Source organism: Cyclopterus lumpus, chromosome 18, assembly GCF_009769545.1.
Source record: "Cyclopterus lumpus isolate fCycLum1 chromosome 18, fCycLum1.pri, whole genome shotgun sequence".
Lineage (NCBI taxonomy): Eukaryota > Metazoa > Chordata > Actinopteri > Perciformes > Cyclopteridae > Cyclopterus > Cyclopterus lumpus.
In genome coordinates, this window is record NC_046983.1 from 2,519,213 (window position 1) to 2,546,569 (window position 27,357).

Sequence of the window (27,357 nt, forward strand, 5' to 3'; positions counted from 1 at the left end):
TAAGCACGTGTTTAATCTTTCTATCAAAATGAACGCAGGAGACAAGATTAAATGATTATATTAGATTTGACTTTATTCATTTCTTGAAGCAGCAGCAACACATTTTTTTACAAATATATAATACAATAAAATAACATAAAATAGCAGGGCAAATATAATACAATAAAATAAAATAGCAGGGCAAATATAATACAATAATATAAAATAGCAGGGGCAAATATAATACAATAATATAAAATAGCAGGGCAAATATAATACAATAAAATAAAATAGCAGGGCAAATATAATACAATAATATAAAATAGCAGGGGCAAATATAATACAATAAAATAAAATAGCAGGGCAAATATAATACAATAAAATAAAATAGCAGGGCAAATATAATACAATAATATAAAATAGCGGGGCAAATATAATACAATAAAATAACATAAAATAGCGGGGCAAATATAATACAATAAAATAACATAAAATAGCAGGGCAAATATAATACAATAAAATAACATAAAATAGCAGGGCAAATATAATACAATAAAATAAAATAGCAGGGCAAATATAATACAATAATATAAAATAGCAGGGGCAAATATAATACAATAATATAAAATAGCAGGGGCAAATATAATACAATAATATAAAATAGCAGGGCAAATATAATACAATAATATAAAATAGCAGGGCAAATATAATACAATAAAATAAAATAGCAGGGCAAATATAATACAATAAAATAAAATAGCAGGGCAAATATAATACAATAATATAAAATAGCAGGGGCAAATATAATACAATAATATAAAATAGCAGGGCAAATATAATACAATAATATAAAATAGCAGGGCAAATATAATACAATAAAATAAAATAGCAGGGCAAATATAATACAATAATATAAAATAGCAGGGGCAAATATAATACAATAATATAAAATAGCAGGGCAAATATAATACAATAATATAAAATAGCAGGGCAAATATAATACAATAAAATAACATAAAATAGCAGGGCAAATATAATACAATAAAATAAAATAGCAGGGCAAATATAATACAATAATATAAAATAGCAGGGGCAAATATAATACAATAATATAAAATAGCAGGGCAAATATAATACAATAATATAAAATAGCAGGGGCAAATATAATACAATAAAATAAAATAGCAGGGCAAATATAATACAATAATATAAAATAGCGGGGCAAATATAATACAATAAAATAACATAAAATAGCAGGGCAAATATAATACAATAAAATAACATAAAATAGCGGGGCAAATATAATACAATAAAATAACATAAAATAGCAGGGCAAATATAATACAATAAAATAACATAAAATAGCAGGGCAAATATAATACAATAAAATAACATAAAATAGCAGGGCAAATATAATACAATAAAATAAAATAGCAGGGCAAATATAGTACAATAAAATTAAATATTAGGGCAAATATAATACAATAAAATAACATAACATAGGTTTATCTGTTGGCTGCAGACCTCTGTGTTTATTCCACTGTCACACCTCGTCACCTCTAACCCCTCAACGCCATCCCGTTGCCCTGGTTACGACACCAGCTCTTAAAGGCTGAAAATGGCCATAGCTTGAAGGCTTGAAGACAGCGAAGCTCAGATGTAAATCACGTGTGTGTAAAATACCACTTCAACACAAATATTATATAGTAAATATTGATTTACTTCATAAAGCAGGTGAGAATATTTACTAGTTTCAACCTACATAGTTTAAGAATACACCGCAGCCGGATACAGCATTAAGATGATGACAATGAGTGCAAAGAGTACTAAAAGTATTTTTTTTATTTCACTTTTAAAGTGAAAGCAGGCTGAATTTCAACATATTTCTGTATCTCCTATTAATATTATTAATTCTAAAAGTGATATTTCCTTTGCCCAAATATGGACACCTTTTAAAAATAAATACGGTTACATTATTATTAATTTTATCAAGATATATTAGATGTTTTCCCCACTTGCCTTAGTAAGACTAAATCAGTCCATAGGTTATAAATGACTTGGAGGTTCAGTCTCTGGACCCGGAGTCATAAATACATTTTGGGGTCTCGGCGTCCCAAAGAAATGTTATTATTGTTCCCTTTCAGCACTTAATTATGAACGTCGCTGTCACCTTTTTTAATTACCTCACCTGCGTGTTTTATGATTAAAAAAGAGGATTTCAACATGTTTGAATACAACAACATAGACACGTTATCTTCTAAAGGAGTTGTGGTGGAAATGTTGTTGCAACATCAGCATTAAGGAACAACATGAGCATTCGTTTTATTCTGTGTTTCTTTTGGTCAATCTCCTCATGAGACCAATATTCCCTCTTCTTGTGGCTCCGTTTGGGTCCACGAACCTCTGCTTGCCAGGAGACGACAAGGAGACGACAAGGAGACGACAAGGAGACGACAAGGAGACGACAAGGAGACGACAATACGACAATAATATCTTTATTTTTGAATCCCGTCTTTTATTTCCATCTGCTACAAAAATCACTGTCATTCACTCTCTTTCACCTATATTTCTAACACATATTCATCTTTCTCTTCCTCCAGCAAACGCAGGTCGGCGTCATGGAAACTTTTCATACCATTTCATGCAAAAACCCGACCGGTGTACATGAAGAGATTTGGTTAGCAGGCGATTAAACAAGCTTACATCTCTGTGTTGGTGCTGTTTGTCAGCAGTCTACTATATATATATATATATATATATATATATATATATATATATATATATATATTATATTATTTAGTGGCTTGTGTAAATAATGGAATAATATATATAATATATATATATATATTATATATATTATATATATATATATATATATTATATATATATAATATTATATTATTGTATATAATAATATAATATGACAGATAATTTGGTAACTCCCGAGGACAATAGTTTGTTTATTACATTAGTTGAATAAAAATAATATATTATATCACTTATTATTGTGTCTAAATGTGTGCATGTTCTGTCGGTATATAAGAAGATATATATATACAAACAAAGATATATACATATATATACTGTATATATATTTCTTTTTTTACAAACAACAAACAAAAAAATATATATTTACAAAGATAGATGTATATACAAAACATATATGTATATATATATATATATATATATATATATTAAAATAAATATATATATATTCCAATCAGACAGCAGAGGAGTGGATTATCAGCTGATCGGTGATCAATGGGGAAGAAGAGCCGGTGACCTCCCCCCGTTTCACTTTGTGTAGACGTTTGGATGTTTAAAAATAAAGATTAACGTCTAAAAAAAGACACGAGGATAATGATTCACACACTTTTTTTATTTAAACTTTCAGGGAATCGTATGAGATTGTAATTCAATTAAATCAACAAAAACTTTTAAAAAAACAAACAACCGCCGCAGGTCATTTGAGAAGGTCAAATCTGCTGCTCTCAAATCGTCCCTCTGGTTCCATTTTATATCTCAGTGGAGGTTTTAGTTTATTTTCTGTTCACGTCCATCTGTTGAGAGAAGAAAAAGCAGGTGAATCGGGATAAAGGTGCAAAATAAGAAACACATGATGCTACAAATGTATCTGCATTGAATCCAACCAGCTTTATTTATTTATATATATACTGTATTTATTTATATATATTTATTTATATATATAAATGTAAATCCAACCAGCTTTATTTATATATATTTATATATGAATAAATAAATATATATTTATTTATATATATATATAAATATATATATATATATATAGATACATTTATTTTGTTCTCAATTGTTACCTGTGCTTAAAGTCCTCCAGTGCAGCTTGGCGTCAGTGACGCCCTGCAGGTTAAACGCTTCCACCAACTGAAAACAAACACAAACAAGAGGAAGACAAACAAGATGAAAACCAGATGTTATTTATTTATTAATCTCAAAGCGGCCCGAAGTCGGCGGCTAACCGCACCTGCTGTAAGATCTGACTTCTGATGGATGGATCTCTGAGGTCGGAGGAGGTCAACATCTTCATCTTCACTGTGAACTCTTTATGAACAGCTGGGGAGGGGGGGGGGCATAGCATCATTTAATACATACTGCACCCTTTATATCAGGGTGTATAAGCTGCTATTATAAGCTATTTATAAATACCGTTACAAGAAAATACATACAACACATTTACATATTATTACATTTAATTTGTATAAAGAGCAACGTTTGGGTTGCCAGGTTCACTCATCCTCCAAAATTACACTTGCCTTTTGTTTATAGCTCTTAAATTCATCATTATTCTTATCATTCTGGGTGATGAGTGATGGGTGACGGGTGACGGGTGACGGGTGACGGGTGACGGGTGACGGGTGACGGGTGACGGGTGACGAGTGACGAGTGACGAGTGACGAGTGACGAGTGACGGGTGACGAGTGATGGGTGATGAGTGGGTGTCAGCCCACTCTCACTCTTAGGTGTGTGTTGGGATCGTGTACCTGGACTGTTGGAGCCGGGTCTAGGCGCTAGAATATTATTCACTGGGCTTAAACCTGTTAGAACGAGGAACAATTAATGGAAAATAAATCAGTAAATTGGGAACAACAAAAATTAAAAAAAATTATATATATATATAAAGATATATATACCAAAATCGTCGTCGTCGCCGCCGCCGCCGCCGCCGCCGCCGCCGCCGCCGCCGCCGCCACCGCCACCGCCACCGCCGCCACCGCCGCCACCGCCGCCACCGCCGCCTTCTTCGTCGTCGTCGCCGCCGCCGCCTTCTTCGTCGCCTTCTTCGTCGCCTTCTTCGTCGCCTTCTTCGTCGTTGTCGCCGCCGCCGGCGCCTTCTTCATCGTCGCCGCCGGTGCCTTCTTCGTCGTCGTCGCCCCCGCCGGCGCCTTCTTCGTCGTCGGCGCCGGCGCCTTCTTCGACGTCGGCGCCGGCGCCTTCTTCGTCGTCTTCGCCGGCGCCTTCTTCTTCGTCGTCGCCCCCGCCGGCGCCTTCGTCGTCGCCCCCGCCGGCGCCTTCTTCGTCGTCTTCGCCGGCGCCTTCTTCTTCGTCGTCGCCCCCGCCGGCGCCTTCGTCGTCGCCCCCGCCGGCGCCTTCTTCATCGTCGCCGCCCCCGCCGGCGCCTTCGTCGTCGCCCCCGCCGGCGCCTTCTTCATCGTCGCCGCCGGCGCCTTCTTCGTCGTCGTCGCCGGCGCCTTCTTCGTCGTCGTCGCCACCGCCTTCTTCGTCGCCGTCGTCGGCGCCTTCTTCGTCGCCGTCGTCGCCGTCGCCGCCGTCGTCGCCGCCGTCGTCGCCGCCGTCGTCGCCGCCGTCGTCGCCGCCGTCGTCGCCGCCGTCGTCGCCGCCGTCGTCGCCGCCGTCGTCGCCGCCGTCGTCGCCGCCGTCGTCGCCGCCGTCGTCGCCGCCGTCGTCGCCGTCGTCGCCGCCGTCGTCGCCGCCGTCGTCGTCGCCGTCGTCACCGCCGTCGTCGTCGTCGTCGTCGTCGTCGTCGTCGCCGTCGTCGTCGCCGTCGTCGTCGCCGTCGTCGTCGCCGTCGTCGTCGCCGTCGTCGTCGTCGTCGCCGTCGTCGTCGTCGTCGTCGTCGTCGTCGCCGGCGTCATCGACGACGCCGGCGACGACGCCGGCGGTGCCGGCGGCGGTTGGACGCCAACGTCTGAAGGAGGAGGCGCTGCCATCCGACCACTTCCTGGAGTGTCTGCGCAGGCCGATCCAGAACTCCTGCACAGCCGCGTTGTCCCGCAGGACCTTCTCGATCGCCCTGATGTCGTTCAGCGCCGTCACGCTGGCCAGGTCTGTGTGGTGCTGCCGGCAGAGCCTCTGAGCGTCGAGCCAACTCTTCCCTTCGGCCAACAGCACGTACATGCTTTTTGAATTCTCTACGTGGAGAACGGAAACGAGTCAACAACAACAAAAAAGTCTTCACGTGCTTGTTTTAATACATTACAGTCTGAATCTAAATCATCAATAAGTACTCACGGTTGATTATCTTTACTATTAATGTGAGTGCGTGCGTGATGGTGGTTGTCTCCGTGTCTGTCCACGGCTACATTTTGCATACCGCTCCACAAAATGAAATAATATTTTGGGTGCATGGCCAAGCAGCTCTGACACACACACACACACACACCTTCTCAAAAACAAAACAAAAACTCTTTTTATTGGCCGCTTGATTGACAGGCTGTCTCCTCACTCACTCTTAAAAGGTGTGGAGCGTTTAGGGGGCATTTAAGAAAGAGTTTCTCTTCGTGACATTGTTGCACGCTGTATTTCGAGGACTGGCGACTGACTCACCGTCGTAGCAGATGAGAGGCTTTTGGAGCGTGCAGCTGTGGTCCTCCCAGTAGCCTTCATTCGTCATGGCGACGCAGCGCTCCACCCCTTTGCTGTGGTCCGGTTGACCACCCTGCCACCGCCTGTAGCCCCGGTCCCGTCCCGTGTAGAAGACTTCGTCCTCCAGAGACCATTTCCAGCTGTCCACGTCATCGTGCAGACCGATCCAGAAGAACCGGTCCTGGTCCCGGTCCCGGTCCTGGTCCAGGCTGTTGATGGCGCTGTTGTCGTCCTCGTCGGTGATGGTGGCCAGGTCGTCGTAGGTCGTCCTGCAGAAGCTCCGGGCTTCCTCCCAGCTCTTCTTTAAGTCAGTGACCAGGATGTAGTCCACGTTGTAGGAGGAGCCTGAGTGGCGAACAACGAGGAAAAAAACCCGAAATGAAAAACGATTAAACAATGTCGTTCCCCTGGTCGCCGTCACGTTTCAGGGGATGAAGGTTTTGGCACATTTACTATAAATCATGAGCACAAAAAAAAAGAAAAGGGCTCCACTAGAATGGAGCCTACAAAGCCTTGATTGGTGATGCACCATCATATCTTAAGGAGCTTGTAGTACCATATTGCCCCACTAGAGAGCTGCGCTCACTAAATGCGGGGCTACTTGTGGTTCCTAGAGTCCTAAAAAGTAGGATGGGAGCCAGAGCCTTCAGTAATCAAGCTCCTCTTTTATGGAACCAGCTTCCACTTTCAGTCCGGGAGGCAGACACAGTCACCTCATTCAAGAATAGACTTAAGACTTTCCTCTTTAATAGTCCTTATAGTTAAGGCTGAATCAGGTTTGCCCTGATCCAGCCCCTTGATATGCTGCTATAGGCTTATAGGCTGCTGGGGGATGTTTTAGGATACACTGAGCACCTATCTCCTCTTCTCTCTCTCCTTATGGATGGATTTACATCTCTCCATTGCACCTTATTAACTCTGCTTCTTCCCCGGAGTCTTTGTGACTTCACGTCTCATAGGGTCCATTGGACCTGGAGGTGTCTGATGCCTGGTGAGCCGGCCTCCCGCGTTGGCCCTACTGATGCCCCGCCCCCCCTCCTCTCTACCTCCTTCTGTTTCATGGATTGGAGTTCCATTCATACATTGTCATATTCATGTAATGTGTTTATGTAACTTTGTAAATGCTGTTCATTCTGTACACATGACATCTATTCTTCTGTCCATCCGAGGAGAGGGATCCTCCTCTGTTGCTCTCCTGAAGGTTTCTTCCCTTTTTTCCCTGTCAAAGGTTATTTTTGGGGAGTTTTTCCTGATTCTATGTGAGGTCCTGGGACAGGGATGTCGTATGTGTACAGATTGTAAAGCGCTCTGAGGCAAATTTGTAATTTGTGATATTGGGCTATACAAAATAAACTGAATTGAAAATTATATGTTTGGGGTCAAATTCAAATGTTATCTATGTTTTAATGCACAGTTAATATATATATAAAACGTCGGTCAAATCTTTGTAGTATTTCTTCTTGTGTAGCACATAATAATATTAATAATAATAATAATAATAATCCATTTAATTCATATAGCGCTTTTTAAGGTACTCAAAGACACATTCATACACCATGGATGTCAGGATCCCTGTCTGACCCATTGTGTGTTTACCTCTGTTCTCCCAAGTCTCCTTACCTCATGTGTCTGTCATCCCCTGTTTGTGTTTTTGCCATGTGCTCGTTGTGTGGGGGTGTACCTCCAGACGCTGCCCGTGGCCACTCCCCCGAGTGGTGCACAGCTGTTCCCGTTTGGATCATCACCGGCTCCATATCAACCCTGGTCGTGCAGGCCTGGGTTGTCAGTCTGTTACGTCTTCTGCCCCGGTAGTTCCCACTGCCGCTCCATGAGATTGTCCACTGGCTCGTTACGCTCGGTAACTCTCTCTCTACTTGTTCGCAGAGTACCTGTTCTCTTCTGCCTGCCTCCGGTGTTGTGCCTCGGGACTCACACCGTGATTAGCTGTGCCAACCTCCGACGTCGATCCTCGGGACTCACGTCGGAATTGCTAAAACATCCTTACGGAATAAAGTTCCTTATCCCTATCCTGTCTCCTGTGGTCTGCTCTTGGATCCTAACCCTGTTCTCCCGTGACAGAACAGACTGACCAACATGGATCCAGCGATCACCGGAGCAGCTACGCTGGCTGGACACGGAACGCTGCTGGCTGAACATCGGCGGATGTTAACGGACATGGCTGAAGTGCAAAGCTCCATGTCCGCGGAGGTATCCCAGATCGGCCGCTTAGTGCAGGACCTGACCCGTCAAGCCAGTCATCCGCCTGCTCCAGCACCAGCACTCCTCTCTCCAGATCCCGCCCGGCAGATGCGGGAGTCCCCTGTGCCGTCTCCGGATTCCTACGACAGAACACTTGGGAGGTGTCGGGGATTCCTATTTCAATGCCGGCAGGTGTTCGACCGCCAGCCCCAGACATTTGCTTCGGACCAGTCCAAGATCTCCTACGTGGTGGGTTTACTACGAGGTAGAGCGCTGGACTGGGCCACGAATACGCTGGGCATTAACCAGCCTAGTTCTGTGGATTATGGGACTTTTTTGGAGGATCTGCGGAGGGTCTTCGATCACCCAGTGGATTCGGAGGACGCGGCCCAGCGTCTTCTCCGCTTACGACAGGGCAGGACGAGTGTAGCGGAACACTCCGTGGATTTCCACATTCTCGCCGCCGAGTCCGGATGGGGAGAGACCGCGCTTCAGGGCGTGTTTCTTTACGGACTGTCGGAAGCCGTGAAGGACGAACTTACCAGCTCCAATAAGCCCGATTCGTTGGAGGAGCTAATAAGACTAACGATCAGGCTGGATAACCGGATGCGGGAGACCTCCCTCCGCTGCATGGCCGCATCAAACCTTTCTAGCTGGAGTACTTACCTGTCCTGGATAGAGTACGCCCACAACTCCCTTACTTCTTCGGCCACTGGTCACTCGCCATTCGAGGTCTCTCTGGGATACTAGCCCCCCCTGTTCCCTGCTCAGGAGGTGGAGACAGTCGTTCCCTCGGTGCAGGTCCACATCCGTCGCTGTAGGAGGGTGTGGAAGGATACCAGAGCCGCTCTTCTCCGTACGGCGGAGCAAAATAAACGGGTGGCAGATCGGCGCCGCGTTCCGGCTCCTTCCTACCAGGTCGGTCAACGGGTGTGGCTCTCGGCGAAGGATATCCCGCTAAAGACCGAATCCCTGAAGCTGTCCCCCCGGTTCATCGGCCCATTTGAGATCCAGGCCATTATTAATCCATCTGCGGTTCGACTGAAACTCCCCTCATCTTTGAAGGTCCATCCATGGTGGTCAACCATGTGTTCCGGTTGCATGGGATTCCGGCGGACATCGTGTCGGACCGTGGTCCCCAATTCACTTCCCAGGTCTGGAGAGCCTTCGGCCAGGCTCTGGGCGCAACAATTAGCCTGTCCTCCGGATTTCACCCCCAATCTAACGGGCAGACTGAGGGGCTAAACCAGGAGCTCGAGGCCTCCCTCCGCTGCATGGCCGCATCAAACCCTTCTAGCTGGATTACTTACCTGTCCTGGATAGAGTACGCCCACAACTCCCTTACTTCTTCGGCTACTGGTCACTCGCCATTCGAGGTCTCTCTGGGATACCAGCCCCCCCTGTTCCCTGCTCAGGAGGTGGAGACAGCCGTTCCCTCGGTGCAGCTCCACATCCGTCGCTGTAGGAGGGTGTGGAAGGATACCAGAGCCGCTCTTCTCCGTACGGCAGAGCAATATAAACGGGTGGCAGATCGGCGCCGCGTTCCGGCTCCTTCCTACCAGGTCGGTCAACGGGTGTGGCTCTTGGCGAAGGATATCCCGCTAAAGACCGAATCCCGGAAGCTGTCCCGGAAGCTGGTTCATCGGCCCATTTGAGATCCAGGCCATTATTAATCCATCTGCGGTTCGACTGAAACTCCCCTCATCTTTGAAGGTCCATCCGACATTCCATGTCTCTTTGATCAAGCCGGTGTCCACCAGTACTCTGTGCCCTCCGGCCATACCCCCTCCGCCCACCCGACTCATCGGTGGGGGCCCGGTTCACACGGTCAGGAGACTTGTGGATGCTCGCCGGCGGGGGCGGGGCTTCCAATTCCTTGTAGACTGGGAGGGATACGGTCCAGAGGAACGCTCATGGGTGCCCCGTTCGAGAATCGTGGACCCCACTCTAATCCAGGATTTTCGTCGGCTACATCCGGAGAAGATGGGCAGGGCGCCGGGAGGCTCCCGTTGAGGGGGGGGGGGGTACTGTCAGGATCCCTGTCTGACCCATTGTGTGTTTACCTCTGTTCTCCCAAGTCTCCTTACCTCATGTGTCTGTCATCCCCTGTTTGTGTTTTTGCCTTGTGCTCGTTGTGTGGGTGTGTACCTCCAGACGCTGCCCGTGGCCACTCCCCCGAGTGGTGCACAGCTGTTCCCGTTTGGATCATCACCGGCTCCATATCAACCCTGGTCGTGCAGGCCTGGGTTGTCAGTCTGTTACGTCTTCTGCCCCGGTAGTTCCCACTGCCGCTCCATGAGATTGTCCACTGGCTCGTTACGCTCGGTAACTCTCTCTCTCCTTGTTCGCAGAGTACCTGTTCTCTTCTGCCTGCCTCCGGTGTTGTGCCTCGGGACTCACACCGTGATTAGCTGTGCCAACCTCCGACGTCGATCCTCGGGACTCACGTCGGAATTGCTAAAACATCCTTACGGAATAAAGTTCCTTATCCCTATCCTGTCTCCTGTGGTCTGCTCTTGGGTCCTAACCCTGTTCTCCCGTGACAATGGATACAGCTACAATAAATTAATCTTGTCGTGTAGCACTAAAGAATAATTCAAAAAAATAAAAATAAATACGACAATTATCTATCAGAAAGAAGTACACAGCATCTATATGTAGGAAATAAAAACAATTATTTCAAATAAGGTAACAATGCTGATGTTTACTTATTGTTATAAAACATCATGGAAAACACAATAAACAGTTTTAGCTTCATTTGTTATTCACGCCATTGGTTGTTTTGTGTTTTTAATATCCTCTTCTTTACGGCATAAACATGAGTGACAGCTGCTTTAGCCAATGGAAAGCCAGACAATTAAACTACTTTAATAAGTAAGTGTTCTCTCACCCGTCGTCTGGAGGGTCACGACCTCCACGAGGATGAACAGCGTCCCTGTGGAGTGGATGAAAAAATCAAACGGATGTTTTTTATGAACGAATAAACTTCATTTCTTTTTTTTTCCTCAAAGTCGAGGAAAGAAGAGCACAAACCAGAGAAGAGCATCATGTTCCTCCAACCTCCCTCCATGACCTGCAGCGACGAGAAGAAGACCAAACACACACACACACACACACACACACACAGGTGAAGGCACACTGGATGTGTGTGTTTCCTCCTCTCTCTCTCTCTGGTGTCTCTGTGAGAAGCCGACACACACCAGGAGAGTGAGGACTCTCACTTCTTTATTCAGAGTGACGTTCGGGGTGTAGATGTTTTGGACAGGTGTGCGGGCATGAGGAAGTGATGCTTTGTGGGTAGGGAACGCATTAAGTCAAATATGCCAGTCCTCCCAAGTATAGAAATGCGAGTGTGTGTGCGTGCGGCGTCCATTTGTGTTTGCAGCGGACCGCCGCGCTGTGTACACGGCGCCTGGGGAGCACATTTGTTATTCTGAGGAACGCATTTGCGTTGAAGAGGTGAGCGAGCTGCTTGTTGCTTTAGTCGCCTTCTGAGAAACAAATGTGTGTTTTAACTTAATGTACGAGACGAAAGGTCAAGAGGTCAAGAGGTCTCTACATCTCCCATTTATTTGAGCATCACAATAAAGCTCAAATTGAGGCGCTTGTATATAAACATGCTTTTTACGTGTGTCGTTGCTTAAACATTTGTGCATCATTAAATATATATATATTTTTAATTCTGCAGAGTACTTCTTTTTTTTTTTATGCTAAAAATACTACTGTACTTTTTACCTATAATATTTTAATGTATATTTGTGTACATGTTTTGCAGCTTTTACCAAAATAAAGGGATCTTAAAATGTACATTTTAGGTTTAAATGTAAAATATATATATATATATATACAGACACACAATATATTTTGACACCTTCACTTTAGATACAGAAAACACGTACATTAGTTTTTTTATGTATTTGCAGCTGGAATGAAGTCGTCATCTTAAGATTTAACTTACTAATGCTAGGAATGCTTTTGCAGATATAAACTTTGAATTCAAAAGTTTATTATACTTTTTATTAGATGACAGAACGGACCATAGTGGACCTTGACGTCACAGAACTAAAAACCTCACCAGAACATCCTTTTTCTTTCTTTTTGAAGGGGTCAAAGGTCAGATTCTTTAATGAGACCACATTGGAACACGTTTTTGGTAAAGAGCAGCAGAGGGAACACGGTCTGAAAACCTGCATTAAAGAATTTAACTGGATGTTTCTCTTTAATTACCCAATAAAAAAATATATATACTTTTATCAGAAATTATATAAAAGTTCACATTTCCAAATAATATTTAAACCCTTCAAAATAAGTTTCCTTAGGACTTAAATAGATTAAGGTTGCTTCCCTCTAAAAGTGTAAATGTCAGAATATAGTAAATAATTATGCATCTAAATTAGTCAAATGTCTTCGTTTTATTCAAAGGAATTTAAATTCACAGCGATATAAAACGTCTGAAGGAAATTATATTAAATTGAGTTCATCGACTAATCGAAATCCAAGCTCAAACATTATATAAGCACAAAAAGCTACAGTTCCTTTTAATTTTATTACAAAAACAAAACAAAAAACAGGATTTTCAGAATTAACAGTACAACAACAATTCTACTGAGAATAAAAATAAAAAAAGGGATCAGAGAGGAGGACGAGTGTGAGTGTGTGAAAGTTTACAAACCCCATTTGAAAAAGAAGAAAATAAGAAAATGTATCTGCCCCCCCTCAAAAAAAGAAAAATGTTCAATCTTATTTTTACTACAATTTAACAAACGTGACGGGGAGTGAAACAAAAAGAGTTTTTTTATACAAAAACACTTGGCAGAGGATGTCAAGCCTGTTCTTTTATTAGTCGTTAGTTAAGAAACTCATCTTTTTTTCAACAGAAAATAAACGACGCTCGCATTAAAAACCCATTTAAATCATGCGCGCGCACACACACACACACACACACACACACACACACACACACACACACGAAACCCTGATGGGTGGATGGAGAGGTGGAAACAAAAGAATGCGGAAAGGAGAAGGGAAGGTAAGCTAGTGTGTGTGTGTGTGTCCTGCTGGTTCTTTATTACCATTTCAACATGACACTTCACTGACCGAAAATATGGGGCGTCTACGTCTATATACACATTGTGTGTCCGAGCGTGTGTGTGTGTGTGTGTGTCTTGAGTGTACGAGTCAAAAGAGCCAGTTGGAGTTGAGGGAAGGGGTCAAGGGTCAACTAGGTTTGGCAGTGTGTGTGTGTGTGTGTGTGTGTGTGTGTAAGACATTTTAGGATCGTCGCTTCTTCTTGTTGGGCGCGCTGCTGGGGCCTGAGGGGCGGAGCTTCCTCTTCTTGTTGTTGTTATTGTTGGCGGCGGTGGTGGTGTCCTCCTCCACGTACTGGCTCTCTCTGTCAGCTGACGACAACAAACAACACGTTAAATACAACGGGACAAAACACTTAAGAATTCCCAAAACCCCATTTGCCAAAGATATAAATAGATCTAGATATACAACGTAAAAAATAAATCTTGTATTCGTCTTTACAGAGAGATATTATTCACACACACACACCCTTTATTTACTTATATAATTAAAATAAATGGCATATATATTTATATAAAAAAAATCTAATATATATATATATATATATATAAAATAATAATAATATATATATAAATACATAAATAAAGGGCATATATATATATATATGTATATTAAAAATATATATATATATATAAATAAATAAATAAATAAATGGGCATATATATATATATTTTAAAAAATCTAATATATATATATATAAATAAATAAAGGGCATATATATATATATATATGTATATAAAAAAAATCTAATATATATATATAAATAAATATAGGGCATATATATATATATATATATATATAAATATAGGGCATATATATATATATATATATATATATATATATATATATATATATATATATATATATATATATATATATATATATATATATATATATATATATATATATATATCTCGTTTCAACAACTAGTGGTCATCCACCCTGGGTGTCATGTTTCCACGTGCACAAACCTTTCCTGGCTTCTTCCTCCAGCTCGTCCCAGTCTTTGCCGCTCTCCTCCTCGCTGCCTTCTGACTCGCCGCTGAAATCTAGAAAACGAAGCGGACGACAACGCCGATGAAACTATTGGAATTCACTTTGTTTCTAACATTTTTAAATTGAATGGAAAACGTGCGACTGGACCGCAGTGACGCCATCTTACAGTACAAATATAAAAGAAGATGATCTTACTGGAGTCCTCCGTGTCCGAGCTGTAGTCCTCGTCGCTGTCTTCCTCCTGCTCCTCCTCCTCGTCGTCCGCAGACGGGTTGAACGTTTCATCCTCCATCTCGGACTCTGAATCTTCCTCCGCGCCGCTTCCCTGAGACCGAAAAAACGAAACGCGTCACACAAACAAGTACACGCGGGTTTGTTTACGGTCACGACTGGAAGGAAATAAAAGAAAAACGCTGGTGCACGCCGTTAAAAGTTTCCATTATTCGGGTACCTCGCCCTCCGGGTCCAAGAAAGACCAGCCTCCCTGCTCGAAGAAGCCCTCGGGATCATCCACGATGGTCTTCATGATCTTGGTCCAGTTCAGGGACTGGACTCCCTCCGTGTACTTGATGTCACACGAGCTGAGAGAAAGAGAAGGAACGCGATCAGATACACAGAAAACCCAGAGTGAGTGTGTGTGTGAGGCGAATGGCGTTAAACTAAAACGCACTTGAGCCACTCCTTGATGGGGTCCAGGGAGTTGACGGGCACGGCGTTGATCATGGTGACCTTCTTGTTGTAGTCCTTGTAGACGATGACCACGTCGAAGTTCTTCAGGTGGAACTGCACGCGCTCAAAGTGGACCAACTCCACCTCATCCAGGGTCACCACGAACGGGGGCTGGACGAGAGGCCGGCAGAAAGGATTAGGAAACAGTTTTTAACTTAAAATAGGAGCAACAATATATAGAATTTTTTAAAATAAAAATATATATATTTTTTTTTATTCATTTATTTTTTTTATTTATATATATATATATATATATATATATATATATATATATATATATATTTTTTTTTTTTTATTCATATATATATATAAAAAATAAATAAATCAAACATATATAAATAAATATATATATATATATATATATAAATAACGCACAATAAATTAATATTTTGTTGACAATACTTAATTTTAAAAAGTAATTTATCTTTACACCAGAGTTCAACCTTTTTACTGCACAGTTTATGAAAATTTTTGTTGAATATAAATTCACAAAAAAAAACAACAACTAGTGGTCATCCACCCTGGGTGTCATGTTTCCATGGCGATAAATACCAGCGACTACTACAGAGTCATTAAAGAGAGGCGTTAGTGGGTTTTTAATGGGCCCACTCACCCATTCAGTGGTGTTGACGAGGGACCCGGACGTGGGTTGTAGTAGGCAGGTGCTCCTGTAGGGGGCGCCCTGGAACCTAGAAAAAAAAAAAAAAAAAAAAACAAGAGCCAAGACGATCAGACCAGCCGGTGAGCGTCCTCGCGTTGCAACGTCACCGCGGGCGGCTCCACTCACCCGAGGTCTCTGAAGGGCACCTCGAACTCCAGCTCCTCTTTAGTCAGCGTCTCCACCTTCTCGATGAAGTTCTTGAAGGCCGACTTGAGCTTGTGCCTCATCTCGCGCTCCATCTGCTCGGCGTACAGGTCGTCCCGGTCGTGCATGTGTTGGTGTTTGCCCAAGTCCGTGGTGATCTCCCCGACCTCGGTGTAGAACTGGACGTCCGTGTGGCGCCGCTTGCCGAACATGATGGCGTTCTGGGGAGGACCAAAAATAAAAAAAAAAGTTGTACTTTGACGTAAAAGATGATCCTAACTTCGAACTCTTGCAGACGTTGGGGGGGGGGGGGGGTGAACCGATGACGCTACCTTGAGGTGGAAGTGGAGAACAATGATCATCTCCCCGTCACACGGCTGGAAAATGGCGTGTTTGATGTTGTTGTAAAGGATGTCCACTTTATCGCCGCGGACCGACGTGAAACGGAAGCCTGAGCGCGAAGAAGAAGAAGAAGAAGAAGAAGAAGAAGAGAAGACGTTGTTATTGAAAAACCAGAGCGGCGGTTTAACCATCCCTCCCATTCATCCCCAATGAGCCCCCACCCCCCCACCGTTGGTGTGTGCCTCCACCGAGCCCTGCATCCTCTTCTGCGCGATGTTGGGTCGGATGTAGAGGTCCTTGAGCTTGGGGTTGCTGCGGTTGAGGTTGATGACCAGCGAGTCCTGCTTGACGATGCCCTCCTTCTCCTTCTCCTCGGCCTCCCGCGTCTTGTAGCGCTTCTGCACCTCCTTGATGATGCGGAAGGCGTTCTGCAGGTTGGTGGAGGGCACCGACGGGTCGCCGGGGGTCTTGAGGTTGGACGCTCGGTACGTGCTGAGTGGAGAAGCAGGGGGGGGGGGGGGGGGGGGGGGAGTGAGTCGAATAGGACAAAAAAAAACACACTTTAAAAAGGGAAACTTAAGACCCTCATCACCATCAAACCAAGACTTCAGAAGAGGGGACTTCACAACACATTTTCTCTGACTATAATTCAGAAAACGTTTTATTATTTTTTTGCAGACTCACATTTCTTTAACGAACGTGGCGTCGGGGTTGGGGAAGATATTTCCCTCCTGCCGTCCCAGAGAGCTGCCGGGGACGTAGAAGTTGATCCTCAGGTACGTGTAGTCTCCTTCTACGGACATGCTGATGTTCTACGGGAGAGGAGAACGTCAGTGGAACCTGAACGCGCCGACTGGGAATGAACAGAAAGCCGCTGGACGGCCGGGCGTACCTTGATGGTGGCGATGTGGAACGGCGTGGCGATGCCGAACACGGGCATGACGACGGTCTCGTACTTCTTGTCGATGAAGATCTTCATTTCCCTGATGTCCTTTTCTCTCGGCATCTGAGACACGTTCTTATAGGACACGTTGGATTTTCTGGCCCTGGAGAGGAAAAGAGAGGAACTCAATTAATAAACAATAAAACAGATTTACAAGCGTGGCTTTACTGCCTACTCATTTAGGCACTTATTAAGCTACTCATAATTCATTTACAGTAAATTAAAGTCAGTGAGGAGGGTTAACCACTTTAAAAAAGGTGATTTAAAAAAAGTTATCTTCAAATACAATTACCGTGATCCTTGTCGTCAACGTTTAATGTGCAACCTTAAAAAAAAGGCATGGGGGGGGGGGGGGGGCACTCACTTCTGAATCTGCTGGTCTCCTTGCCGCTCCGTCAGGCGCCGCTTGGCTTCTTCGTTCAAGTGATTGGCCAACTCCTTCTGGTGAGCCCGCCTCTTCTCCTCCGCCGTCATCTCATTCTGAGTCGGACAAACGGACACAACTGAGTGATCGTACGCACAAAAACACCAGAGTCCAGGATTATTTTTATTTATTTTTTACACACAAAAAGAGATGGAGAAAAAAAATAATATATATATATATATATATATATATATATATATATATATATTTTAAAAACACATGCAGAATACGTCAAATAAATGAAAAACCAACCAAAAAAAATGCACAAAAAACAAAACAAAAGGGCGACATTTTTTCCCGATCAGTAAAGTGGATTCTTACAACTGAAGCACTTCAGCCGATGACATAATAAAAACAGTGAATACTTACCTTCCCGAGTAGCTGGTAGAGTACAAAAACAGTCACACTTAGTTACGGACACTCGGGTCAAGGTGCCAAATAAAAAATAAAAAAAACACTGATCACAGGTCAGTTACCTAACCGCGAGAAACCGCCACACTCACTCTGGTTCTGTCGGCCAGCAGGGCGGCGCTCCGAGCCCCCTTCCCCAGCAGCTCCTCCGCGTCGTCCCCGTCTTCCTCGTCGTCGTCCTCATCGTCATTCTGAGGAGCGAAGAAGAGGAGAAGAAGAGTTACAAAACACAAACTCTCTAACGGAGTCAATGAAATAACCCAAATTCTCAAGCAGTGGCTTTTAAATACCCGCAGAGGCTTTTATTTTGAATTCCAGTTTTATAAGTATATTTCCGTGTTTTCTGCATTACGCTGTTAATACAAACACAACACTTCCTTGATGTTTAAAATTATTTTTTTTAAAAGAAAAAAAGTCCTGGTATGCTTTTATTTCCTAACAAGGCTTTTATTGTGAAACATTAGCGGGAAGTCAGTGACCTGCACATCTCACATAAAGCCAGCTACTGCCATCCGGTGGCACTTGTACGTTACTACAACATACAGTTACACACACACACACACACTAATCCAAAGTGTGGAAAATGATTACATTGTTACATTTACTGGGTTTGTTTCCATTAATAAAAATGGAAAGCTGACCGTAAATACATCAAATGGCTGTTCAGCTTGTTGTTACTACAACATACAGTTACACACACACACACACACACACACACACACACACACACACACACACACACACACACACACACACACACACACACACACACACACACACACACACACACACACACACACACACACACACACACACACACACACACACACACACACACACACACACACACACACACACACACACACACACACACACACACACACACACACACACACACACACACACACACACACACACACACACACACACACACACACACACACACACACACACACACACACACACACACACACACACACCCCCAAAGTGTGGAAAATGATTACATTGTTACATTTACTGGGTTTGTTTCCATTAATAAAAATGGAAAGCTGACCGTAAATACATCAAATGGCTGTTCAGCTTGTTGAACTGGTGAGAGACGCACCTTTAAGAAGATCCCCACATTCTTGATCTTTTTCTTGACGGGTGTGAGTATCGTGGCTGCATCTTCCTGTTGATGAACAACAACAACAACAACAAACAGATTGAGATCAATACACGGTGACCTCGACACTAGAAACTCGCTCGTGTGGGACGGTGCTTCTCACCTCGTTGATCTGTATCGTGTCGCCGATAAACAGGGCGTACTTCTTCTGCTCGTCCTTCTTGCCGTCTTTGTTCACGAGGTCGGCGAAACCCAAACTGACGCTCAACACCATGCCTGGGAGGAGACGCACACACGCGGGTCAACGGCGACGCCATTGGCTCTCGAGTAGTGACGCTCCACGTCGAGGAAGACTAAATCATTTGTTTTTCTCACCTTTTTTTAGTTTGTACTGGTTTTTAGAGTTCACGACCAAGGAGCCTTCTCTGAACTCAATTCCCATCGCGAAGCTACAAAAAAAAGAACAAATAAAACACAAAAGATGTGAGACAAGAGTGTAAATGTGAGCGAGAACGTGGAGAATTATTATTATTATTATTTTAAAAAGATGTCAAACCCGAGGTTTTTGGTCAGCTTTGCCACCAGGTCCGACTTCTCCTTCTTCACGTACTCCTGAACTGCATTGTAGGCCTCGCTGATTTTTACACCTGTAAACAAGAAAATAATGTTTATAAAAAAAAGAACAAAACATAAATATTTATTCATTCATTTTTAAGCCTCTAAAATATGTTTTTCCTTGCTATGAAAATATTGAGTAAAAGAAAAAAAAATTTCCACTGCAATAAAATCAATATAACATTCAGGCAGATAATAAAAACATTTCCACGTTTGCGCCCAAAGCTCCCACGCTGCCGACGTGCTCCTGAACCCACCGTGTTTGAGATGCTTGAGCAGCTCCTCCTCCACCTGCAGCAGGAAGTTGTAGTTGTCCTGCATCTCCTGAGGGGGGTCCACCATGAGGGTGCGCACCAGGTTGGAGCAGTACGACTTGTAGCGGATCCCCATGGCGCACGTGATGGCCCCGAAGTGCATGTGGTTCTTGTCGCTGGAACAGAAAAAGGGGGCGTGGCCGTTAATATGACATCAGGGCCAAAAAAAGTGATGTATTTGTCTTTAGATTGTTTCGTGTTTTCATGTTTTAATGCTTCTAGTTTCCACGCTAAGCTATGATAACCATATTGTGTATGCAGCTTCATTGTTTTAAAAAAAAAAAAAAAGTGTTTTAAAGCTCAAAATAATTCATTGATTAGCCAAAAAAAACAAACATTCTGCAACTATTTTTTTTAATATTAGATTCAGTAATTTCTCATAAAAAAAAGAATTACACTTTTTATTCTACTATGATAATAAACTGAATATTTGGGGGTTGTGAAGTTTAAAATAAGGTATATTTTGGTCTTTAGAAGATTGTAATTTTTCTATATTTTCTGACATTTAATAAATCGAATCAGCAGATTAATAGATAATGAATTGAATTAAATAAAAAGTTTAAACTACATTAGGTAAAATATCTTTTCAGAAGGTGTTGGACCAGAAAGAAAAAATTTAAAGTTTTTGCTTTTATACAATTACCAACAGCTTCAATGTTAAAAACATATCACCGTGTCTCTGCTCAGGTGAGGTGAGCTACCTGACGACGCTGAACTTGAGGCTGTAGTTCCCTCCGCTCTGGATGATGGGCGGGTAACACATCTCCACCGTGGAAGGATCCGCACCGCCCAGGTACTTCTTCTCCTCGATGGCCTTCTCCACCGACTCCGCCAATTTGCTGTGGCGCACTTTCTGTTGTGGGGGGGGACCACACACACACACACACACGACGGGAATGAAGTTTGTGGATTTTTACAATTATTTTGAGGGGAACAGAGGTGATTCTTGGTTCCATCATTTAAGGAGCACCTGAACACCGGTGTTCAGGTTAAAACACAGCTATACCGCCAGGACACAAACCCACAGTTCCTCCTCCTCCTCCTCCTCCTCCTCCTCCTCCTCCTCCTCCTCCTCACCTCGTCTGCGTCGACGATCTCCATGACACGCTCCTTGAAGAACTTGGAGTAAACCTCGCTGGTGATGGCAGCGGCCTTCTTCATCAGAGACAGCTCTCCGTCTTCCTTCACCGCCATCGCGTACGCGACCACAGCGCTGATGTCGACCTGCACAATAAAAAAAAGGAGGGAAGGTGTTGACCAAACGAGAGATACAAAAAGACATAAAATTGCAACTGCAAGTGACGTCTCGGGAGCGCGTTTTACCTTCTCCAGCCCCTCGGCGGTGATGGTGTCGTTCCAGCTCTTCATGTAATCTCCGGGGAATTTGTCTTTGCTGAAGATCCCGACGGTCTTGCCCTCTTTGCTGCCTCGGATCGCCTCGATCATCTTGTCGAAGTTCGCCTTGTTGCTTTCATTCTGAGAGACACGAGACACCAAAAAGGCAATTAAGAACCCAATTTAAACCGACAAGAAATACACACAGAACAATTGTTCAACAAGACTGCCTCCCAAAAAAAAATCATGCGTGGACAAGTGTACAAAGGGCAGCGTGCATTCGGCCATTACCTCCGAGTCTTTACACAGGTTACCTTTTCTCTGGTGAGCAGGGTGATGGGCGGGACACCATTGGCGTTCTCGTTGCCTTTAGTCATAGCCACCTGTTTGAGGAAATCCACCTTCTTCTTGCTGGCGAGGAAGATGATTTTGGTGTCGCAAAACACCATGATGGTGTCCGTCAACTCGTAGCCAAACAGCCATGTCTGAGGGGGAATAAATAAAGATGAATTCAACCAGATTCACAGAGTTTCCCATCTGTGCAACCCCATAAAATGCATGTCTAGTCTCCACACAGCTTCCACAAAGGTTAGTTAAGATGAAAATGTAGTCATAATGTGTGCAAAATAAAGGTATTGTGCATAGAACATGAAGGGCATTATGCACATTGTATAATCCAGCACTACTGAGGGCCTCCCGAAACGTGGCTTTAAAAAACGGGAATCGGCTCCAAAAAGAGCAAAAGACCAGAGACATGGTTCTGCTCTCTGGACACACACACGCCTGAATGCATCAGCACCCTGGGTGGCCTCATAACCCTGCAGGGTGCTCTCACCTGAATGGCCGTGGACTTGGCGTACACGATTTCCTCGTCCACGCCGACGGACACCACGATGGCATCAACTTTGCCAAACTCATCTTCTCCTTTCTGGGAAACAAAACAGGAAGAAAACAAATTAACACAAGCACATAATTGTATGTTATGTGTAAAGGAAAGATAATTACATTCTACTTCTTCCTCCTCCTCTAACATCATCTCCAAGACAAAGAGCGTTTCAGGTGTGACATGAATAACCCAGCCAGTGTTGGCATCACTGAAGAGTAGATATGCAACACCAGCACCTGATGTTGCATCACCTGGCTGCACCCTGGGGGGCCTTTAAGTCTCACAAAAGGTGTTTTTTTTTTTTAAAGTCTTTAAAAACACACACACAAAGGGGTCCTTAATGGGCTCATTTGTATAATTGGGCTTCAATAACCAAGTGAAAGCTAACACTTCTAATGAGTTTAATACCGTAATAAATAAGCCATAACGTCACGGAGTTATAATGTAGAGAAAGTGGGTTTCCAGACATCCTGCACATGTTACCGGGACATATTCATGCTAGCTATAAGCTAAAAGCTAGCATTAGCGTGTAGTGACCGTTACAAACTACTAAAATTCACCGACATTAAAACGTCCAACGGCTCGTTGGCAGCCTGCGCGGTGCATTGTGTTTCGGTGACCACTTTAATGCGACGTATTGGGTGAAATGAACCCACACGCTCGGCTCACGGAACACATTTTATTGTTTAGCTGCTCGGCTAGCGAGTTAGCTTCGTGGCGAAACGCTCACTAGCTAACGTGGAACGTGAGTTAGCTAGGGAGAGTGTGTTGTGACACGAGACCGAAAGAAACGCGTCAATTTAGGGGGGGAAACGGGGTTGTTTTGAGTGTGAATGAAAAAAAAAATTATGTGGAGGCCGAGGCCTAGTTGTCGGGACCGCTCACGCCGACAACAGAGCCCCCTTCGCTGGGGAAGGGGAACAACGCGGCTAACGCTACGTTGTTGGGTTACGTTGTCTTCACACGGGTTCACTTTTCCTCTTCCTCCTCCTGGTTAAAAAAGTGAAGCCCGAGCGGCGGACCAACGGCCGAAAAGCGCCCGTTGGTCCTCCTCACCTTCCAGTTGCTGTACAGCCTCTTGATCCGGCGGTAGTACGCTTCCTTGTCCAGGTTGACCGCCATGGTGGAGTCCCGTGTCGCTAACTCCAGCTCCCGGCTTCGCTTCTCGAGCAGGCCCGGATGAGGATGATGAGGAGGATGATGATGATGATGATGAGCGTCAACTAACAATAACGCACTTTCTTCCTCTCCACGCCTGTCGAGGTCCACGCGCCACTACCACGGTCCTGCTGTGCTGCCTCTCTTATATTTTCCCCCAAAGAGCCTTTTTTCCACTCGCATAAGGAGTCATGTATTTTTATTTAAAAAAAAAAAAAAAAAGACAAAAAAAAGAGAGACCCCCCCCCCTCTCCAAAAAAGGAATCGCTCGGTTAAAAATACGTTAAATTATTAAAAATGTAATGTAAATTTGGCTTTACGCCACACTAAGCAACCACGCACACAACAATCTGTTATAATTAAGTCCTCGGTCCCTCCTCCTTTCCTTTCCTCCGCGCTTCCTTCTCCCTCCCCCTCCCGAGTCTCCACATATCAGCTTTTACAATTAACAAACGACATATTTAAAACAAACATGGCGGCCGAGCGAGGAGCTCCTCCGAACCCCCCCCCCAAATGAAACTAAACAACGGGGACGAAGAGAGCCGATGATTCTCGGGGGAGTTCGTTGTCTTCTTGTTTTTGTTACTTTGTGATATAATTTAAGGGTTTTGTGGCGCATTCTCGTGTTCTGTCATGCGCAGTAGCGCCCCCTGTCTTCTATTGACCACCATTTTTTTTTTTTTTATCTTTTCCCGCCACGGTGTTTTTTTTTCCCGCCATCGTCATCAAACGACTGACGTGATCTCGCCTGAAGTGATCTCGCGATAGAAACTGCCGAGATTATGTCACGTGGGCAGCAACGCTTTGATTATGTCACGTGGGCAGCTACACTTTTCTTGCTTTCAGTGAATACTTTTAGGGTTTTTAATGAACATTTAGTATTATTTTTGTGTACTCTTTGTTATCTTATACATTTTAATTGTCAATTATATATTTATAATTTTGCTAAATTACATATTAACTACAGAATGTATTTAAATATTATATTATCTGTTAGTTTTACACTGTATGATAGCTCAATAAAACATTTGTAAAAAGCATTTACAAAAAAATAAAAATGTTGGGGCAAAACATAAACAAATCAACAATAATAAAAAAAAATATATATATATATATATATGTGTGTGTATATTATACAAATATTTACAGTTCCTCTATCAACTCTACAATAAATCAAATAAATGCCACTCCAGCTATAATCAAGAGGCCAAAATGTGCATCATTAATGTATATTAAAACATTACAAAAGAATAAAAATGTTGGGGCAAAACATACACAAATGAACAATAATTTTAAAAAAATGTATATATTATATATATATATGTGTGTGTATATTATACAAACATGTACTGTTCCTCTATCATCTGTACAATAAATCAAATAAATGCCACTCCAGCTATAATCAAGAGGCCAAAATGTGCATCATTAATGTATATTAAAACATAAAATATTTTATTTTATCATTGAAAACATTTCCAGGATATCTACAATAAACCAGACCAGTTTTCTGCATCATTTCATTTGACTGGGAATTTCTTTTTTTTTCTTTTTTCTAGAAGCAACCATTCCCTTGCTTTATTATATAAGACCTGAAAGAAAGAAAAAAGTTCTTAAATTAAAAACACGACACGTTAAAAAGTAAAGCTTTCCATATTCTACTCCCTTCCAGTACAGTAGTGTTGTCGGAGCTGGTGTCTTTTATTATTTCATCCCAAAACTTTTCACCAAATGTAACCCCCCCAAAAAAAGGTTCCTCGTTAGAGAAAATATGCACCACATAATAAAAAAAATAAATAAAAAAAAAGCTGCGGAGGATCTTAGCACCTGTTTTCAAAGTGTGAATTAAAAGCTTTTGTATGATGGTAGTTTACACCCCCCTCCCCCCAAAGTGCCTTAGAAAGGAGACAAACTGCATTCAGATTCATTTCCCCGTCAAGATGGATTCTCACAAAACATTTGACCTTGTTGTACAACTCCAGATTGTTTGTGCTTTGCCCGGTAGTCGCTCACTTGTACGTTCAATCTCTTAAAAGTAGCCCCCCCCCCCCCCCCCGCCCCTCTTTTTAAAGCCAAAGCACCCGCACGTTACTGGAGAACAATTAATAGCTTCTTCCATTTCACTCAGATTAAAATCAATCAAAATATTTTTGAAATGACTAAAATTAACTCAAGATTTCCCTCCTGCACAAAAACAATTAAAAACACCATAAATCCGTATAAAACATTCTTTTTTTATTTTATTTAGCAAACCCATACTTCAGATTCACGATAGAGGATCGATTGGAAGTTCCTTCTCCTTCAGTGTTATCATAGCGTGTCCTCACTGCGAGTCGTCATTCCCATTTGCAGTATTTTCCCCAAATAATTAAAAGTTTCTTTTTCTTCTTTCTCTGCTTGAGAGTTCGTTTGAAAAGTGTCGATTTTTGTGACCGCTTCGTCTTTCGTCGTCGTGGCGACGCGACCGAAACAGAGCTCTATGTGCCGATACCGGACCCCCCCCTCACAAGTTACTCTCTGCTTACGCCACGGAGGTGGAGTTCTGCCCTCGGATAGCGCACCACGCCATGAACACGTCACTGTGGAGGAGATGCAAGAAAGAGATTATTTACATTAATGTATGACTATTAGAATGTCAAATTTAGTGTGAATTGTTTCACAATTAACCAATTTTTATATATAAAAAATATTATTATTATATATATATATTAAAGAAAAAAGATAAACTTGGATAATTTAAGATAAGATTAAAATAAGATAATTTAAAAATAATTATTAATCTAGAAAAAACACTTTTGTGCCCAAAGATTACAAATGAATGAATAAAATAAAACAATAGAGTAAATAGTATTAAGAGTATCATCTCCACCGACACATATATTCTAATCTAAAGTCACAAGACTCAGGTGTGCCGTGCATGTCGCTGGTGAACACACCTGCAGTGTGCGGCGACACACTCGTTGCTGCAGTACTCCTCGTCCCAGTCTTGGCTCTCCACCGCCGGCCTCGTGCAGCCGGCGCGGATGCAGACGCTGCGGCTGGCGGCGGGCGTCGCGCTGGGGACGGGGGCGACGTTCACCTCTACCTCCATCTGGGAGACCAAGGGCACGTTTTACATTAAAGAAAAAGGTTGTGAGGTCACAACATGCAGCTCAGGTCACTCACCCCTTCCTCCAGCTCCGCCTCCTCCTCCTCCTCCTCCTCCTCCCCTCCCGCCACCACATCCGCCGACTGCCCCACCTCCATCGTCAGACCCGAGGGGGACGCCGACGTGGGCGCCTCGCCGGCTGACGTCACGATGATCGAATCCGCCTGCCGCGACGACGGGACGACCTTGATCTGCAGCGGCGGAGGCGGCGCCGCAGCGCCGACGACGACGACTGCGCCTCCGCCCCGTGGTTTGGCCTGCAGAGGGGGCGGGGCCTGGGCGTGCACCATCTGCTGCAGCCGAGGCGGTAGGGAGGTGCTCTGCATCTGCTGCAGCGGCGGCGGCTGGCGCGGCGAGGAGGAGGGGGCGGATATCGCCGTGACCGACACGGCGCCGGAGGGCAGCTGCATCTGCTTGATGATGATCTTGGCGACGGTTGGCGGGTTCGGCAGGACGGGGGCGGGCGGAGGTTGCGGTTTTATGGCGCCGGTGCGGGAGCGCGTGGTGACCTGCGGCAGGT

General features: G+C 43.7%; 3 protein-coding genes and 1 long non-coding RNA gene across 6 annotated transcripts in view; all 4 read right to left on the reverse strand.

The window, feature by feature from the left end:
- Window positions 1-3,337: 3,337 nt before the first annotated feature.
- Window positions 3,338-4,689, reverse strand: LOC117747606. 2 transcript variants are annotated; one of them, XR_004611425.1, is made up of 5 exons: window positions 4,650-4,666; window positions 4,500-4,553; window positions 3,983-4,071; window positions 3,816-3,882; window positions 3,338-3,539 (listed from the first exon to the last, which is right to left on the reverse strand). It is a non-coding gene; the product is annotated as an uncharacterized LOC117747606 (long non-coding RNA). The 2 variants fall into 2 exon arrangements; XR_004611426.1 differs by lacking the exon at window positions 4,500-4,553 and having other exon boundaries at window positions 4,650-4,689.
- A 909-nt stretch (window positions 4,690-5,598) lies between these two features.
- LOC117748103 (C-type mannose receptor 2-like) lies at window positions 5,599-11,945 on the reverse strand (the record flags this gene model as incomplete). Its single annotated transcript, XM_034557728.1, has 4 exons — window positions 11,575-11,945; window positions 11,432-11,476; window positions 6,304-6,687; window positions 5,599-5,888 (listed from the first exon to the last, which is right to left on the reverse strand). Coding segments are annotated over exons 1-4 (756 nt in total), but the record flags the coding sequence as incomplete, so codon positions are not given.
- A 1,547-nt stretch (window positions 11,946-13,492) lies between these two features.
- On the reverse strand, window positions 13,493-24,265 carry supt16h (SPT16 homolog, facilitates chromatin remodeling subunit). Its single transcript, XM_034556777.1, has 24 exons — window positions 23,591-24,265; window positions 22,484-22,576; window positions 21,963-22,133; window positions 21,637-21,789; window positions 21,391-21,537; window positions 21,015-21,166; window positions 20,257-20,429; window positions 19,941-20,031; window positions 19,760-19,833; window positions 19,548-19,660; window positions 19,385-19,450; window positions 18,372-18,470; window positions 17,809-17,924; window positions 17,394-17,547; window positions 17,186-17,313; window positions 16,731-16,993; window positions 16,492-16,610; window positions 16,142-16,380; window positions 15,968-16,043; window positions 15,296-15,465; window positions 15,077-15,206; window positions 14,821-14,950; window positions 14,601-14,678; window positions 13,493-13,940 (listed from the first exon to the last, which is right to left on the reverse strand). Exons 1-24 carry the CDS (start codon window positions 23,654-23,656, stop codon window positions 13,813-13,815), a joined length of 3,129 nt encoding a protein of 1,042 aa, XP_034412668.1. The 5' UTR covers window positions 23,657-24,265; the 3' UTR covers window positions 13,493-13,812.
- A 1,638-nt stretch (window positions 24,266-25,903) lies between these two features.
- Window positions 25,904-27,357, reverse strand: part of tox4b (TOX high mobility group box family member 4 b) — a 10,561-nt gene continuing 9,107 nt past the window's right edge. For both annotated transcript variants that reach the window (XM_034556802.1, XM_034556801.1), the window contains exons 7-9: window positions 26,855-27,357; window positions 26,626-26,780; window positions 25,904-26,268 (exon numbers count right to left, since the gene is read on the reverse strand). The exon at window positions 26,855-27,357 is cut by the window's right edge and continues 178 nt beyond it. In XM_034556802.1, the coding sequence (XP_034412693.1) occupies window positions 26,211-26,268; window positions 26,626-26,780; window positions 26,855-27,357 (716 nt within the window). In that variant the 3' untranslated portion in view covers window positions 25,904-26,210. The remainder of the gene's footprint in view (window positions 26,269-26,625; window positions 26,781-26,854) is intronic.